We start from the raw sequence: 18,198 nt of genomic DNA, 5'->3' as shown, positions 1-18,198 counted from the left end.
TGTTTGAGTATTTTAATAGAACAGTGATTGCTCATATACGAAATGAAAATGTTTACGATCATAATAATTACAGGAAAATATAATATTATTTAGATAAATAATAATGTACATTAATATTATGTAATATGAATACATTAAATGTCTGTATGATGGAAGAACATAATTCGATTCCGTGTATAAAATGTATAATATACAGTATTATACATAATATGTAGGTATAGTTAACGATAGATACCGAAAGATATTCCGAAAACCTCAGACCTATTATTATTTCGTATTAAGGACGCATGTTGTCGGAGGTGAAAATATGCGTGAAACACATTTAATCGATATTTAATATCATTATTGATACTATCGAAGTGAGTGGCTATTAAGCATACCTAATAAGTAATAAGTAATATAAAATATATTATAATAGTGTAGAAAAACCGAAGGAATCCTTGTGCGTTTGATGTGTAGCCGTATATAGATAATGAGTTGGCATTAAAGATATATTATCAGCACTTAGTGGCACAAGCCGGATACATAAAACATAAAATATCATATTAGATTATTACACCCGGTAAGCGTGCGCAGACATGTTCGCATGTGCAGATTTTCTTTCCAATATTTTTACCAAACCATCAACAATCATCCACAAGTGTATGGGAGCTTCCAACGAAACAATAATTGAATAACGCGTATGATCAACTAGTATTTTTTTTTTATTATTATTAAAACGAGATATCCGTAGACCGTAAGTGGTACCTACCTAGTTTGGTTTCTCAAGAATCGTGATTGGGGGAAAAAAAAAACTATTGTAATAAATCATTATATATTTTTGTTTAGTGTTTATTGGTTGTGGGAAAATATGTATAGTCCGACTCACCTAACTGTAAAGTTATATTTAACAAGATAAATGCAGTATGTCCATGGTTGTGCATCGTGCATGTGCAATATTATTTTGCACCAACCGTGTTTCCGCGTGCCCAGTCGCTATAATATTATATAGGTATCGCTGTAACGTATATAATTTTCATCGAAAATCTTTCGGTCACGCTAATCTGTACGCATTATATTTAAATTCTAAAATTATACATAATATGCGATGTACATTTTAGTTTTGTTTTCTTATGAATTATGATGTACAACATTGGGTGCCGAAGGTCGAATGGGTCAACGGAGAGCCATTCTCACCGTATAGTGATATCAGTCTGCGATCTTATCGGAATGCTAAAACTATAAGCACGCTCCTGAGTCCTGTTTATCGGTATTCTGTATACCATACGCGATTTTTGGATCGAAACGCAACTTGTGAATATAAATATACAATTAATAGGTCAAATAACGATAAAACGTATATAGGTAGTTCGGAATCGCATTCAAGAATACTTATTGTTGATGGCGGGGTATAGGATGATTTTCCATAACATATGGCGCACCTGCTATTTTAGTATAGTTTAATATAATATAATAATATATCAAAGTATAAAATGGATTTCTGACATTTAAAACATTTTGTAGAACCTCAGTGTGTAATATTATACTGTGTAATTTATCATAAACGATAAACACGCAATAATACATCAATAATTACCTTTTAAATTGTTATTACAAAACTGAAAATGAAGTCGAGTTGTAAATACGTTCTATTTTTCTAAAATTTTTCCTACGATTTCGACGATTTCGACGAAATCGACAACAAATTATCTGGTGTACAATAATATTACAGTCGGTCGAAAACTCAAGGCTTCCCCCCCCCCTCAACACACCTAAGTCCTCTGCGGGCTGTTGACATGTAAACAGTTCGTACCTACATAATAATATATTGTCTCGATCGTACCGACCGATGACCGGCGCTATATAAAAACGATTGAGATCACTGTGTAAAGGCGATTACGATGCGTCCGGGATCAAAGCTCGATCACTATACACATGCATGCGTGTATTGATATTGCAGTACAACGATCGCACACGAAAACTTACACACACGCGCGGCATGTTTCCGTGTACCTAATCATAATATTATGTTATCACAGTTTTATTGATAAATATATTTCTAATATTATACCAACCTATATATAGGTTTGTGTATACGTACACTAGTTACCCGCGATGTCGTTGAACTGACCGACAAAAGTTATTGCTTATCAGTATTATAATCATTATACTAATGTTAGGCAGGTGTATATATATATATATTACAATTACGACGTTTGGTATATTATATACATACCCACCTATAGACTTTGTACGCCAACTATTTACCTTATCATAGTTTTAGACGAGACACCATATTTTTGATTTCGGTCGGTCACTATCGTTTTTGTATAAATTGTTATGCGTTTATACATACATAATATATTATTATTATTATTATTATTATAAATCAAACCATGCATTATTTACTCAAATCCCACGGCTTTTCACGTAAATTGCAACTGCTAAGTACTTATTTAAAAGTTAAAGGATTTCTTCACGATTTCCTGAATCTGTCCTAACATTATAGCTGTTAATGTTTTTGTACGCCATAATATGAGTTATGTGTGCAGGAGTCAGTGGGGGTTGACGAGCGTGCATATATCTCACTCACTCAAACATCATTGATCCTCATGCTTGATTTTATTTTATTATGTGTATTACACTTGAGACGAATGTGTCTGACAAAATTTGGATACTGCGGTCTGCGATCCCAAAAACCACTCAAACATAGCGTTGTATATCGTTAAAACAATATCATGTACGACTTACGTAGGTGATTATTTTCTAATAATATAATAATAATAATTAATAATATATTGCCATTGTATATTAATGTATAAATACATAATAATATATATAGTTCTTACTCGACCACGGATACGATAGAAAAATCGAAAAGTAAACGTTTGCATACAATTGCTGATTTTTGACTTTGTTATGTACACGATAAATAAAGACCGGATTTATATTCTCTTAAAATACCTTAAATATGATGCTAATATTCTCGAAAAAACCTTAAAATATTCTCATTATATTCTCTTAAAAATTTAAAAAATATGCTAAAATATGCAAAATATACAGAAAAAAGCAAAAATATGCAAAAATAATCAATAAACATCATTATATTTACTTTAATATGCATTTAATTTTTTTTTTTTTTTCAATTTTATATTAATAGTGAGTTAATTATTAGGTATTTAAAGTTTCGTATTCTAATGGAATATTATTGCACTTTAGTAAGAGTTGGAAATGATAAAATAAAAAATTGTAAATGTTCAAAAAAATTTTTTCTGGGTACCGTAATATTAAAATTAAAAATAAATACAAATTTTTTCTCACAATTTACGAAATATTCAAAATATGCTAAATGAGTTAAATATTCTCTAACCCATAAAATATTCTCAAATATGCAAAAAAAACTTTTTTCTATGCATTCAGAATTGAAAAAATCATCCACATTTTTTACTCTCATAAGACTGCATAGACCCAGTAACGATATGTAAAAAACATAAAAATACGGCCTCAAACGTTAGCAAAAAAATTAATTCATGGGAGATTTAGGCATCTCTGTGTAGATTGCGGTGTACGCGAATATCAGGCGTCATTACTACAATATAACACGTTGTCGAGTGCCCGCGAGCCTTCCGGTGTGCTCACAACGCATAATATTATATTATTATATTATTATTATGTTATGTTCGTGATCTGTACGCATGCGATTTACGGATTCTAAACCGTCTCGCCCACGACTGACTGGGTACGCGTATCGTTATTTTATCGCATGGCATTCAACGATTGTTGCTCTGCTTATAAATACAAAAATTAAAAATTGTTTATTGTTGTTATTTAATAAATTTTTGTTTACAACTTGTACATAACAATAATTCTTCGCATATTATAATGCTCGCATATACACGCACGTTATCCCACTACCCCCACCACCTTACCTGAACGCCGAAAACGCACCGCTGCCGCCACTGCAGTGATTTATATTCTTATTTACCATGCTGCCCACCGCTGGATAATGTGATATATTATAGTATAGTGTAGTGTGTAGGTTAATCACGTCCTCCACCAAACCATTTTTGGAAACGAAGTATAATATTACCTATGATAGTCTGAAAAATCCAGAATGTCGTATGTACCTATATAGGTGCGCGCTTTCGTGTATCCACTTCATATAATACGCACGTTTCACAGACGCCTCCAAAATTGTTGAACAACGACTAGACCGTACGAATTCGATCAGAAAAAACTCATCAATGGTTTTTTTACGGGCAGAGTATCCCAACTTTTTCAGATATTTTTTTAGATAGTCTATACTTATTTTTTAAGTGAAACTCAACGGTACGCTATTTATATGGCCAATGGGCTAACGACCTCTTATATTTTACAAACTCTTACAACAATTATTTCAAGAATACTTTTTTCTGTTATTAGTTTATGAAATTTGGTACATGTAAGAATTGTATATTGAAGCTATAGTATAAAAACCTACCTAAACTAATGGTAAACAAATGTATTTAAATGTATTTAAAGAACCGTTATATTATTTATTTGTGGATTAAAAGATTGTCACGGATGGTGTAAATCAAACGTCATTTCGATATTTTCTAGTATCGTTGGCCAAAATGTATTATTCTTTGATCGCCGCCCATTCCGGTTAATCGGGACTATTATTGCGTGGTTGGAACGACTATACCGATAAATCATTACTTACCGATACTCATTGCTTTCGTATCTACGACAAACGTCAATATTTTAACTTTTTCCTCCAATAATTAGGTACTTGGTTATTACATATCTATAATTTCAATGTACCAACAAATAAAAATAAATCAACAACGTTTGTGTCTGTTGAACTTCAGTACACCAACAAATAAAAATGAATCAATAACGTTTGTTTCCGTTGGATTTCAATTTATGTTTCTCGTTCAGGAATTTTTTGGATAAAAATATATTAGGTAGGCATCCATAAAATATTATGTATAAAAAGTCTACATACCTATAGTACGGCTACACTCTGCGCGAGGTTAAGAGCCATGACCGGTCGCTCAGCCAAATCAACTTCCTCCACCACATCGCTCGCCATAGTCGTAGTCGCCATTTCGACTTTTGTATACAGGTCGCTACAACTGTAAACAGTCTCACACACGCATATTTCTCAAACAGTACAACTCATTTTATCACGCTGTACAACGGCCACCAGATTTTTGTCGAACCTACCAGAAGAAATTGACGCTAAATCGTCCGCCACCCGGCCGCCGCGCTCGGAGCATAATATGAGTATAGGTATATGACGTAATGACATGGATTTCTGAAATTTCAGCTGAATTTTCTCAACCTCAGCTGTTTGTTTGGTACTGATTTCATTATAATATGGTAACACTGTTTCGAAACACTTTTGGCACGTCTTGCTAACCTACATGTAGACACCTACATACAGTCTGGAGTGACAAACACGGAAAAGTAAGCAAAAAAATTGCTCACCATCCACGAGCGAATATTTGTAAATGTATCCGTTACTGGGTTTGAGCTGATTTCTTTGATATTTTTCGTTGTGAACTTACTCGTAGTCTTGTAGGTATAGTAAACACATCCGTATGATAATATTAGCTAATTACAATAGTTTAGTATGAACATTATTAAGGCGAAACGCGTCCAAAACGTATACTTAGGTAGTAATAATAATGTATACGAGATATTTACCGCGGTCCGAAGGGCAAACAGCATGGTGCGGCGCTCGGTAGCTGTAACCGCGACCGCAGTAGTAGTCGACGTATATTATTATATTACAATGTGCATAATATGACATTCTGACACGTGGTGACATTGAAACGCTGTTCGATCTTGATCGGTCTATAAGAATAATATTATGTCATGGCTTATAATAATAATGGATGCAGACAACGACGCAACGGTCGTGTACTCGTGCGTGTAACAATAATCGATGTAGGTACGTCGCTCTATATAGTAAATAGTAAACATTATAGAGTTATTATACTAGAATAAAAGTACACAAATATCATATTATGTTTGTGACTTATTAATAATGTTCTGGTCAATAACAAATCTCTTTACATAATATTGTCTTACTAAATTGTTTTATTATAAGACCTTTTACTTACAATAATATATTGAAGTCTAATATAATTTTCAAAACACGAGGAACTCCCTAAATGTCCAAACATTTACTGGCACACGCCCATACAGCACACTACTATCCATCGCGTGCACATGCTGTACGATGCACCCAGCTATGATAATATCATAATTGTGGATTCGTGTACCGCCTTAGGGCCGTGTTCTGTGGCGCGTGTTAAAGAATTTCTATACGGTGATAATCTAGAACGGGGGTTGTTAACCGGGGGTCCGTAGATGGTTACTTCGGAATCACGGAGAAGATTGAATTTTTTTATTTAACATTAAAATATTAAATAATAATCAAAATCAAAAAATTATTTTTGTGTGGGGGGGGGGGGGGTCTAATGGTCTATAATGGCTGTAGGTAATAATTTCAAAGTTTCCCATAGTGTAGAAAAGGTTCGGAACCCCTGATCTAGATACACGCACGCTGTTTAAAAAAGTCGTGCAGTGGACTTAGCATAGTATGGATAAAGTATTATATTATGACCTGTAGTCTGGATGCATACCCACATGACACGCGTAGGTATATAAGCTGCAAAACTAGTTGGCAGTGTCAAATAATATGCTGTTGTGGCCGTTATCGTCAACTATATCGTATACAGAGTAAACTCGTTTTCACGGACTTCTAAAAAAAATTAATTACGACTGCAATTTATTATACACTATTATGTCTGGTTCAAAACGCGCCACCTGTAATATTCATCATAACATTTCGATAAGTGCTCGTTCCCGAATTTCATAGTTGAATACTTTTTCAAACACGCGTCGGATACCGAACGAATGAGTTTTTTTTGGTCAAAAACCTTATGTGATGTCTGGCCGAGTGGATAAGTCTAACTAGATCAACTGAAGGCTTACAAAATGCTTACAAACGTATTTACTATTTAATATGATATATTTCACTAGATGTAAAAATCTTAAAATAAAATTGGTTGATACCTTCTTTATAACATATATTTATACTTTGATAATAAACATGTACATTTTATTTTTAATAACAAATTCCTCGACAGAATTCTTGTCCAGTCCCGGGGGAATAGAAGAGTATCTTTTATGTTTTTTATACAGTATAATACTGCACATTATAAGTACTTGTATATTAAATCATTTTTATACATAATAAATATTTTATACTTCGATGACAATATTATATTTCGAATTGGCAGATTTACGCTACAGGCCAAGAAAGGAGACCCACCTTTTACAGTAAAACCACCACTGATTATTCTCTTAATATAATATTATATAGATATCTGCAGATTCCACGAGGACCACACTGTACCACAATATTGTTATGCACTTACATGTGACGTGTGTCGTTCCGTCGTAAAAAGTAATAAAGTATCTAAGAACGAGATTTGCATTAAATTTCATTGATATTATCTAATGGTCGAAGAGTGGACTACAATGTACGTATCCGGCCGGTCTGCAGGACGCCGTATCGTGATTTTTTTCTTACGCCGTGACATTCTGGTTTTATCCGTAAGCCTATATTATAACGGCGTAGGTATAGTAACGTATTTGGATGTACCTATACAATTAAAATAAACGACGTATATTGTATATATTGTATATGCAAAAGTAGTTTTTCGACTCGTTTATTCTGAATTTTGCCGCCGCCGCCACCGGTTTAGAGTTCAAGTTCACGCACGCGTCGAAATAACGTACGCGGATCCGTAATGAAAAAATAATACATAATAACTGCAGATCGACATGAAAATAATATGCACGTGCACAACCCATTAGTTTAAATATTCAAGACACACTAATATATGCAGCCGGTGTCGTACCCAACAGGCCTCTACTTATAGACACTTAAAATCATTCTGTTCCAGCGATTAGCGTAAAAGATTTTTTGAAACAACGGCGTATGGCCACATCGGAATATAATATCATGGAGTTACATTCATTTTTGCAAATTTGACTGCGATCCGCGTGATTTATATAGGTAATAGGTTAGGGGTAGCCTATATTATATGGATAGCCATGGCCGGGTAGAGCAGTGGAGCGCCACACGCCCTCACCCCCTGACTATAATGTGTTTATTTAACCACGTAAATCGTTAATTTTATTAAACTTTCGGAGATTCCATATTACATTTGCCAGACTTACAAGGTCCGCACCACTAGTATAGAGTCTAGACACAAGTCTCAACTCGACAGAGAGGTCCATCATGTTTGATTCTAACATGTTTTGATCTGTTCTTTCCCAAAAGTTTGAGCGTATAACAATAACGTTGGTATAGGACGCCGTAGGTACCTACACATAAATCGCTAGTCATTACAATTTACCAACGATATAAGTACCTATATAATATTATAATAAACCACCATAAGAGGTAAGGTATCATTTTCTAATTTAGTATAAAATACAGTGAAACTTCCATACAACGAACTTTTGTTTAACGAAACATTTTTGAGAACTAATCCAAATTGAAACCATATTAATTATTCTATTTAACGACTTTTTTTTTTGGAGCCCATGAAGTTTTGTAATACGAAAGTTTCACTGTATGTTATATAAATATTTTAGAAATTATATAAAAAGCAACCTTTGAGCACCTGATATCCATAGGCGCAATTTGGACAGTTGATTTGGAGGGCTATATTTATAAAATCAATACAGACCCGCATCATTTTTTTATTAGGTGGATTTAAGAATGAATATATTCAAAAACTTAGGGGGGCTTAAATAAAACTAGGAGGGGCTAAGCCCCCCTAGACCCCCCAAATAGCGCCTATGCTGATATCCCTAAAACCGTTACACGTTTGGTCGCTACAGTCTAACAGTCAAACGATGATTAATAATAATCAACAGTGTTCATATGGCTTTGTGAAACATGTTTTAACAGTAATATATAACTGACCACTCACCCCCCCCCCCCCCTAACCATCGATGTGGATACGAAGCAACTGCAGTTCAACTATATAATATTGTAATATATTATAATATTGCATCGGACAAGCGTTGAGCATAATAACTATGCGACTATGTGGAAACAGCTGTAATACTTGTGTACATATTGAACAAAGGTAATAATATAATATTATAATAAATAAACGAGCCCCGGCAATAATTTTTTCCGCGTATTTAGAAACACTCATACTATAATATACTTGTTCACTCGTCGGAGGTTTAATTATTTAATTTATATTATTATTATTTATTAGTCACCATCATATAACAGAACCAACGGCGACGGCCTTCCCGGCCGCTAACGGTTTGACCAATAACACACAACACTCACAATATTCACCCATGTATTATAATATATTATTATGTATAGGTTCACAAATATACTACGTCGTATCGTAGATATCGGCACATCACAACCGCAGACATTACAAGTATATAATATTTTAATGCACTATTACACGCACGCTGCTGCGAGTCTCTGTGACCGCGGTCGGTGTGCTTTAATGGCCGTGATCGGAACCTGGGCGTGGTTGAAACGAACAAACTTGCGAGTGATTTATCGGCGTGTATCGTTATTATATTATCCACTTTGGTGTTACATAATATATATATATACTCCTCCGTCGATGACTTTGGAAATAGGACCCGTCGGTTCTGCAACACTCCGAATGAAAAAACTTTGGTTTGGGAACGGCGAGGTCCAATTCACAATAATTTCGAATATCGTCCCATTTTAGAATTTGAGCAATGATGATAATTTTCATGAAATATTTTCAAAATATAATGTCGTTTTTAAAACCTTTTTTAAAAACAATTCTAGAATATTCATAATTTCCCAGTGCTGCCTATTTACGGAGTAGAAAATTATTACCAATTGGGTATTGTTCTAATTTTCTAAGGCAATTGCACAGTCAAACATTTTTTATTTGAAGTTTTGGACTGAGAAAATCGATTGATTCTTAACACGTCCTCAATGATGCTATACATGACTCGAAACTGCAGTTTTTCGAATGCGTCGACAATAATTTGTATGTGTCAAACGCCTGCAACAGGTCTCCAGTTGCTACTGCAGTGAATTGTTACGACATTTATAATAATATACAACTGGATGGACTGTATTATACACTATATACAAAATGAAGATACACTAAACTACAATATTCAGTAACTATGCGAAAGGACCTTCATAAATAATATTGTATAAATCCTTAATTCAAAAGGTCTATAATATAAAATAATAATATAAATATATTAAAATTTATAGTAATAATGTTATTTCAAATCAAAGGGTTTTTTTGAAAAATATGTTCATATTTTAATCTAAGACAATTTAAATGGTTAAAACAGTGTGATATTCGAGAATATAATAATTACTTTGGTAGGACAAATTAGGAAAATATATGCATGCACCACCGATCACTAAAATATTAAGTACAATTACGTGTCTGCGTATCTATAAATATCTAATAATATATTATCTATACAATACAAAACAGTACTATACTAAACTACATCGCCCATAGGCGTTAGGTCTGTCATATACTATAATTACTCCGGCTAGTAATTAGTTAGTAGCTTAACCGTATAATTTGCGTAATTTATAGTAATTATTAATCATTATAATATATTCATAAAAAAAATCTTTGCAGTTTATTAACGCCCTGAACTAAAATATGTTTTTCTATCGAAATTTTTATTAGTTATTTTGTGGTCTTATTTATACCGAGCTTTAATTACGACAAGAATAATTCTTTATTTAAGACCATTTACGGTTAATTGATATACATGTCTAATTGATTGTTCGTCGATTCAACAATAGATGCGTTTATAAATATTAATTATTATATTAAAACTCAATTTTTTATATTAGTTTCACTTGTTTTATTTATTAAATCTTACTAGCTTATATATTTAATTCCGCCCGTTGATGTATAATAGTTTTATTTTTACATGTTCACACCGATCGATGTAGATTAAAGTCGGCGCTGATATCTTAAAAAAGTTTGAAATATTTACATTAGTGTTTGTTTCATTACTGTATTATATACTGTTTTGCATGTTTTAGTCACTACAATGTAGTGTGCCTTGAGCATTTTATAATTAATTCATTTTTCACCTTTATTTTATTAAAAACTCAGTCGTTGATGTTAAGACTTAATACTGATTCATAACAAGCAAAATAAATAATTAAAAATAATTATGCATAAATTAAAAATAATAAATTTATGTTTAGAATCAAGCGCGAGTTTTAAACTAATCTTAGACTATATAGCCAGAGGCATCCGATGACTATTTATTGGAAGATATAGGTACTAATGTCCGATAACTTGATAGGTAACGATTACGTGTTCAAAATTATTTACCAACCTATCAACACATAACTAAAAACGTATCTGTTAATATATTCAGTAGGATTATAATAGAAAACTAACAAATAAAAATTATTACATAATAATAGTTGTATAATATTACATTAAGTATAACAATTAAATATTCTAACTCAGTTGATTTAGTAAAAAAATATAGCTATAGAATAACGTTTGGAATGATTTCTGTAATCAAATTACACACACAACGTGTAATACGAAAATAAAAATTATAATAATATTATAACCGTTTTAAATAGTTAAGATACACTAACTTTACTATTACAATCAAGTATTATGACTTGTGAACGGTCTTAATCCAGGTGTGTACCTATACTTACCACCACAAATCATGATATTATAATAACACGTTTTGAGTACCCACGTGATACCTATGTATTTTTTTTATTTATCAGGTGCGCTGCTCAGCAGGCTGCTGTGGACTTAATTAAATTAGCACACATAATATGTGTATTGCAAAGATTATTAGGAACTGATACAGTTATGATTGCAATCAGCGCGCCACAGCCACCTGTACAGTGTTAATACATAAATACATAATTGATAATTTATTTTTTCTTCGAAGACAGCTGATTCCGATTTATTGGTTATCATTATTACCATTGGCTCCAATGTGGTATTGTGACGTGCGTTTTCGATATCGCTTCTCATTGCTTGTCCTATTCATATTATGACCTTGTTGTGTGCGTACAAGATGACCCGTGATAATAATAATAATAATAATAATAATAGTAATGAAGAATTCGGAATATTAAAAATGATGTTATGTAGGTATACAAAATAATGCATACCTTTGTACATACATAAAAGTGGTATACTTACGATTTTTTATTATAATGGTTTTTTAAGTCCCATTATAATTAGGTATCTATATACTTTGCTAAGTATGTAGGTAACCAGTAATATGGTTAGCGCAGGTAACCAGATTAAATAACAAGAATGATATCAACAGGTCCACTATACCTACAACCATATAAATTTGAAATAGAGAAAAATAGGCGCATAAAAACAAAATATTCGCGATTTCGATGAAAATTATGTTACTCAGTCTCCCTGATATTGCGCAATATGTATATCTATATCGTCATATTACGTAATGGTCTTCCATTTCGTTCCACTTCGGTCGTTTTCGTTTCAAATATTATAATCGCTATAATATCATAGCTGGTACACTTGTGGGTACGTTTAATAACATTATACAACAACCACGAGACACGGGTAAATTAATTTACAATTCTATTTGTTCTACTGCTGATGGTATAGACTATAGATATATTATACGTTTGGAATTGTAAAATTAAAAACTCAGTACTTACCTAATTCCCACAAGGTCGGTTCTAGGAATGAAATGGAGGGACTAAACACAACACGCATGATACGCCTGTATTATATATAATATTAAGTAAAAATTGAAAATTGAAAATGCACATGGATCTTGATTCAAGTAGTCTAGTTAAAGTGTATACAGTATATTATAAGTAAACGAAGTCCGCCACCGTTGACTTGTTTCAAAATCAAGACAAATTTAAGATTCGGCCTGTGTGGTTCTAATTATTTTCTAAATAATATGCCACAGTAATATAAGTAACAAATTAATATACACGAGCACAGACGGCAGCATACAACGAGGAAATATATTATAGGATAGTCGCTGATAGGTCGTACGTATATAATATGGTTATATGGATCAGTTCATCAACCTAAAGCGAGCTTTTACGAATTCACGGCCGCCTCACTCTTTCACGCCCCCCCCCCCCTTAAAATTGTGCCTCAGTCTTTGGGGTCTCTATCATTATACACAACAAACGACGTATGAAGAAGTATATTTTTTTAAAAAAGTCCACTTTCCTCCACTCCAGCACCCCTCCTGCACGGAAGTGCTACTCGAAAACACTAAAATTTTTTGTTCGCGATCGTTACATTATAACTAATAATGTGTAAATAATGATGGGTACGTGAACCCAAAATGCAAACGCGTTCAGTCGGAACAACGTACCGCACAAAGATAGGTATTATAGTGATTATATAACATGTCAATATGTGTACAGTAACTATATATTATTATTATTTCTGTTTGCGTTATGCGGAAAATTTCTTTGTTGATCCGTACCTTATTAACGCGTTTGTTCGTTATATAACAGGATATGAGACGATGGTTTGGTATCCATACAGTGTGACCTAAGCTGGGCAAATTAACCAATTTTTTTAACTAGTTAAAATCAAGTTATCCTAAGATAAAAAATAACTGAGCTAAGTTAAAGTTAGTTTTAAAAAGTTACTGAATTTGAGTAACTAAGTTAAGTTACAAATTTTCATGAAAATAATAACTAAGTAAAGCTGAAAGTTAAAAGTTAAGTTACTTTTTTTTTTAAATACCTTTAACTTACTCATAAACATTTTTTTCATCTCAACGTAGGAAAATAACTAGTTTTGGTATAAAGTAAAACAAATTAATAACATCAAAAATATTTTTACAGTCCTAATCTCATCAGTTTATTAAAAGTAGCAATCAAAATTTTAAAACTTATAGAAGTATTCAAAATGACAAAATTACTTAATTAATCCTGGCAGTTCTTAGAAATATCAATGAAAATAATATACAGTTCATAAATCATAATAAGAACATTTTTGTAAATAACTTTTTACAAATAACTTTAATTTTAACAAAATAACTAAGTTATGTTACAATTATTTATAAAAAGAAATAACTTAGTTACTAACTACTACTTTCTATTTTTTTTAACTACTTATAGTTACTTGATAACTTTTAACTTAACTTTTAACTTTTTAACTAGTTACTGCCCAGCTTTGACTGTGACTAATATATTTGGATGATACTAGTATATGGTTCAGTTGTTCAGAATAGATTCCTCGTCGGCTTTGTTGAATTATCAAAATATCTACTTACCATCCTTATGATTGCAGACCTGGTACACTGAAAGTTCTTAGCCTGGATTATTTAAAGTAAAGACGTTAGATTTATGGATTTCGCTTTATATTGGGACTGTTAAAAATAGCCTTATAAGTTATAGGTACCCTACGTCTTTTAGAATATAACTCAGCATCCGGGTTCCAAATAAAACACGACTTCTTTATTCACTTCTTGGGCAAACCAAATTTTTGAAAAATGCATCTTTCGTGAATGATGCAGGACAGTGAGACAGCAATGCAATCTTATCAGTAGGTTGACAGCACTTATACAAATTTTACCACTTAATGTTTTTTTGTATTTTTCTGATAATTATTTTGTCACCGAAACTATGTGAATAACTATTATGTTATTATAACTAAAATTCATTCGGTTTTCGGTGTTTACATTTTTTAAAAAATATACAATATTATCACGCGGGACATTTCTCAAATCCGATCAGCTGCAAATCCTAGTACGTCTGTGCCTGGCCTCTAGTGTTATTGATGTGAAATTGTGCAAGTATATCTATACCTAAATACACAATACTTTACATTGTTTCGCAGCCGTTTTGTACATAATATTATGTTACGATGACAATTGCATAGAACTTTATTATTACATGATGTGCTCGACTTGCGCCACGTCGTTTGACGTATATATTTTATGACACGCGCTGACGCTCATTCAAACGCGATTGCTTTGCAAGTGGGAATTATTATCTACGACCGTTAAATTCTCCATACAAGGAAAAAAATACTGTACCTAATCAATTTTACTGCCGAGAGTTATTATAGGTGTGCGAATAATATAATATTATTATATTATTATTGTACATGGTATCCGACAAGTCTCACAAGAACATATATCAGTGTAATAATTATAACGATTAGGATACAAAATACTATAGTTGTATAAGTGTACCTACTAGATACTAGGTAGTATCTGGTACTATAATATTTTACTGGTCTAGATGTTTTAATATAGTTATTATATTCTAAAAACTTGATGAAATCGATTTTTGACTAACTATGATCACTATTACCAATTATAGGTGCCAACTATAGGTTATCTAGGTACCTACAGGCACGAGTATAGGCGTTTTACAATCATTCGTTGTTATTGCAAATTAATGTTGTTGAAAAAGATTTTTCTTGTTGTACCTACACAGTATACACCGATACACCATATTATTAAAACGGTTCGATTTATGTTATAGTCAATTTTATCAATTTCATATAGTAATTACTATTTACCTTTTTTTTCTTCTATTTCAACCGTGAGACCGGGTGAGTATTACTTTCCCATTGCTTCCACTCGTCCCCTGCACATCGTTTTATTTTAATAACAATAAAATTAACATCGAATTGGTCTCTCTCGGGGTTGGCCGCGATGTAGTACAAGAAAATCTGAAAATGCCTTTTCCAGAGAGAGCCAATGTTTATACATATTTACCTGTTTATATGCGTACAACCATCATTCGCTATTACTAAAATAATACGATCGAAAAAGCTAGCTTTTTCTTGTTTTACCAACACAATATAATACACCGATACACCGTATTATTATAACTACTTTTGTAACGGTCCAAGTTGTGGCTCAATATATCTGATCAATTTCATAGTAAATTACTATACACGCACCTATGTATTAATCGGTTAATTCCATTTACTCGCGATGGACTTGATACTACGGTTTATAATAATATGTGGTTTGCCGTATTTACCAGCAGAAGAAATAGATGGAGATAACGTATTATTTTAAAAATTGAATAGCTATTGCTCCACCAGACGGATAATACTTTTCCAATTATGTTTTTGCATCATATATATTTTTCGACCCAATTAAAATTTCAACCCATTCCTGGGTGATGGAAACCCGAATGATGAATAACCAAAGAAAACAAACAGAGTTAAAGTTTTCCATGGGCATTTCAATAATGAAAAATATTTTTTCATAATCTGCGCGCATTAGAGTTGTAAAAATGTGGCCAAATAAGTTGTTGGGTAATTTAGTAAACGTTCGCAAACTATGACTGCTAGTAAAGTAATGTCCAATTTATGTCAGTTAAACACTCAAACGGCGTAATGCATCATTTTTAGGGATAAATAACACATATTACCTGAACCGTAATTTTCAATATTAATGTTGTATGTATTGCTTTGAACCAGGACTTGCATTTGAAAAAAATTTAGTTTTATGCTATTTAAAATTAAAACGTTACACAATTTTTGCGTTTATCGTTATTTAGAACTAAAACGTTACACAAGTTTTGCGTTTATCGTTATTTAAAATACTGTTAATACCTATTTAATCAAAAATAATAACTAACGCGGGTAGTTAATGGCCTGGATACGGAATATAATTTAATCAATTCTTAGATTGTTTGCATGAAATAAATGTTTCTACGAAACCAATAGACCTTTTAAATAAATGGATTTTGAATTATTTCGTTTTGCGTTATTTTTCGTTCAATGATATTCTATAAATTTAGTTTTCCTTAATGATGTATAATATATTTTGTTAATCGTTTGTTTCGTTTTGCCATATTTAATTATTTTTGACCATCGATTTCCGTTATAATTACATTTACAGATTTCAATCGTTTTTTGTCAAATATAAGTGATATTACGTTATTATAACATTTGCAAGCCCTGCATTGAACGATGATTTGAATATTGTGTTTTCGTCATAGTGTTACCTTTTACCTATTTAAAATGTGCATGTATTACACGCGTAGTATTAAATAGTACATAATATTATTATAATATATTAATATATTATGTACTCATCGCTAATATTATGATGTTACAGATTTACATGTATAATAAATTCGTTTGATTTGTTTTCAGGTTTGATATCGTTGATGCTAATTGGTTTTTCTGCGCTCGTTCTGGGTACGCTAATCGCCGTGTTGGATCCATTTCAATTAATACTCAAATGGGTAAGTGACGGATCTCCGTCGGCGATAGTCATAATAATATTATATTAAATTGTGCATTTTACGATTATATAAGTAGTGTCTCACATTTTAATACGCATTTACCATTTATCAAACATACCAAAAAGCGGTTCTCAACCTTTTTATATCCGCGTACCACAGTTTTAAAATTGTTAGTAAATTTTTTATTATACATTCAGGTGCTTTGTTTTGAATTTTTATTACATTAAAGATTTTTATTTCTTGTAAAAAACTTAAAAATTAATGAAAAAAAATAGTATTTTAAGCTGGTAAATATTGGTTAACTTATTTACATTTTTGGGGCCATTTAAACATTTTAACCATTTTTACGTTCTCCGAGCCCGGATGGCTTTAACATAAACATAATGTAATTCACCAAACATGCTTACTCAAATTTTATCTTTTAATAACGAATCCTATTCAAATTCAGATTTCATACACCTATACTGTTTAAGGAGTATACCCTGTGGTGATATAATTTTATTTTATTCAAATGAGAGTTATCCGTTTTCCCTGTAAGTTGTTAATCAGATGACTTTTTTTTAACGTTGATTTTTTTTTTTTTTTTTTTTTCAACCTGAAGGTTGGTTTACAACTCCAATTCTCCATTTTAACCGATTTCTCGCCTTTTCTTTGAATTCTTTGAAGGTTTTGACTTTTGCATCGATTTTAATTTGTCCTATATACGAGTTCCGCGGGCGTCCTGCAGTTTTCTTTCCTTCTATCATACCTTCCAATATTATATTATGCAATTCTTCCGGGTGTCTCAGGGCATGTCCAATCATTTTCCAGCGTCTTTGTCTAATCACATCTATGAGTGTGCGTTTTTCTCCCACTCTTCTAAGTACTTCTTCATTCGTTTTCCGCTCTATCCAGCTTATCCTTTCCATACGCCTCCAGCACCACATTTCGAACGC

At 32.2% G+C, this 18,198-nt stretch overlaps 1 protein-coding gene across 2 annotated transcripts in view; it reads left to right on the top strand.

The window, feature by feature from the left end:
• LOC132934852 (scavenger receptor class B member 1-like) overlaps positions 1-18,198 on the top strand; it is a 92,133-nt gene that overhangs the window by 47,736 nt on the left and 26,199 nt on the right. For both annotated transcript variants that reach the window (XM_061001236.1, XM_061001237.1), the window contains exon 2: positions 17,172-17,263. In XM_061001236.1, coding sequence (XP_060857219.1) covers positions 17,172-17,263 — 92 coding nt within the window. The remainder of the gene's footprint in view (positions 1-17,171; positions 17,264-18,198) is intronic.

The sequence above is a fragment of the Metopolophium dirhodum genome, chromosome 1 (assembly GCF_019925205.1).
Source record: "Metopolophium dirhodum isolate CAU chromosome 1, ASM1992520v1, whole genome shotgun sequence".
Lineage (NCBI taxonomy): Eukaryota > Metazoa > Arthropoda > Insecta > Hemiptera > Aphididae > Metopolophium > Metopolophium dirhodum.
Note: the sequence above shows the minus strand (reverse complement) of the source record. Positions and strands in the feature narration are given on the sequence as shown.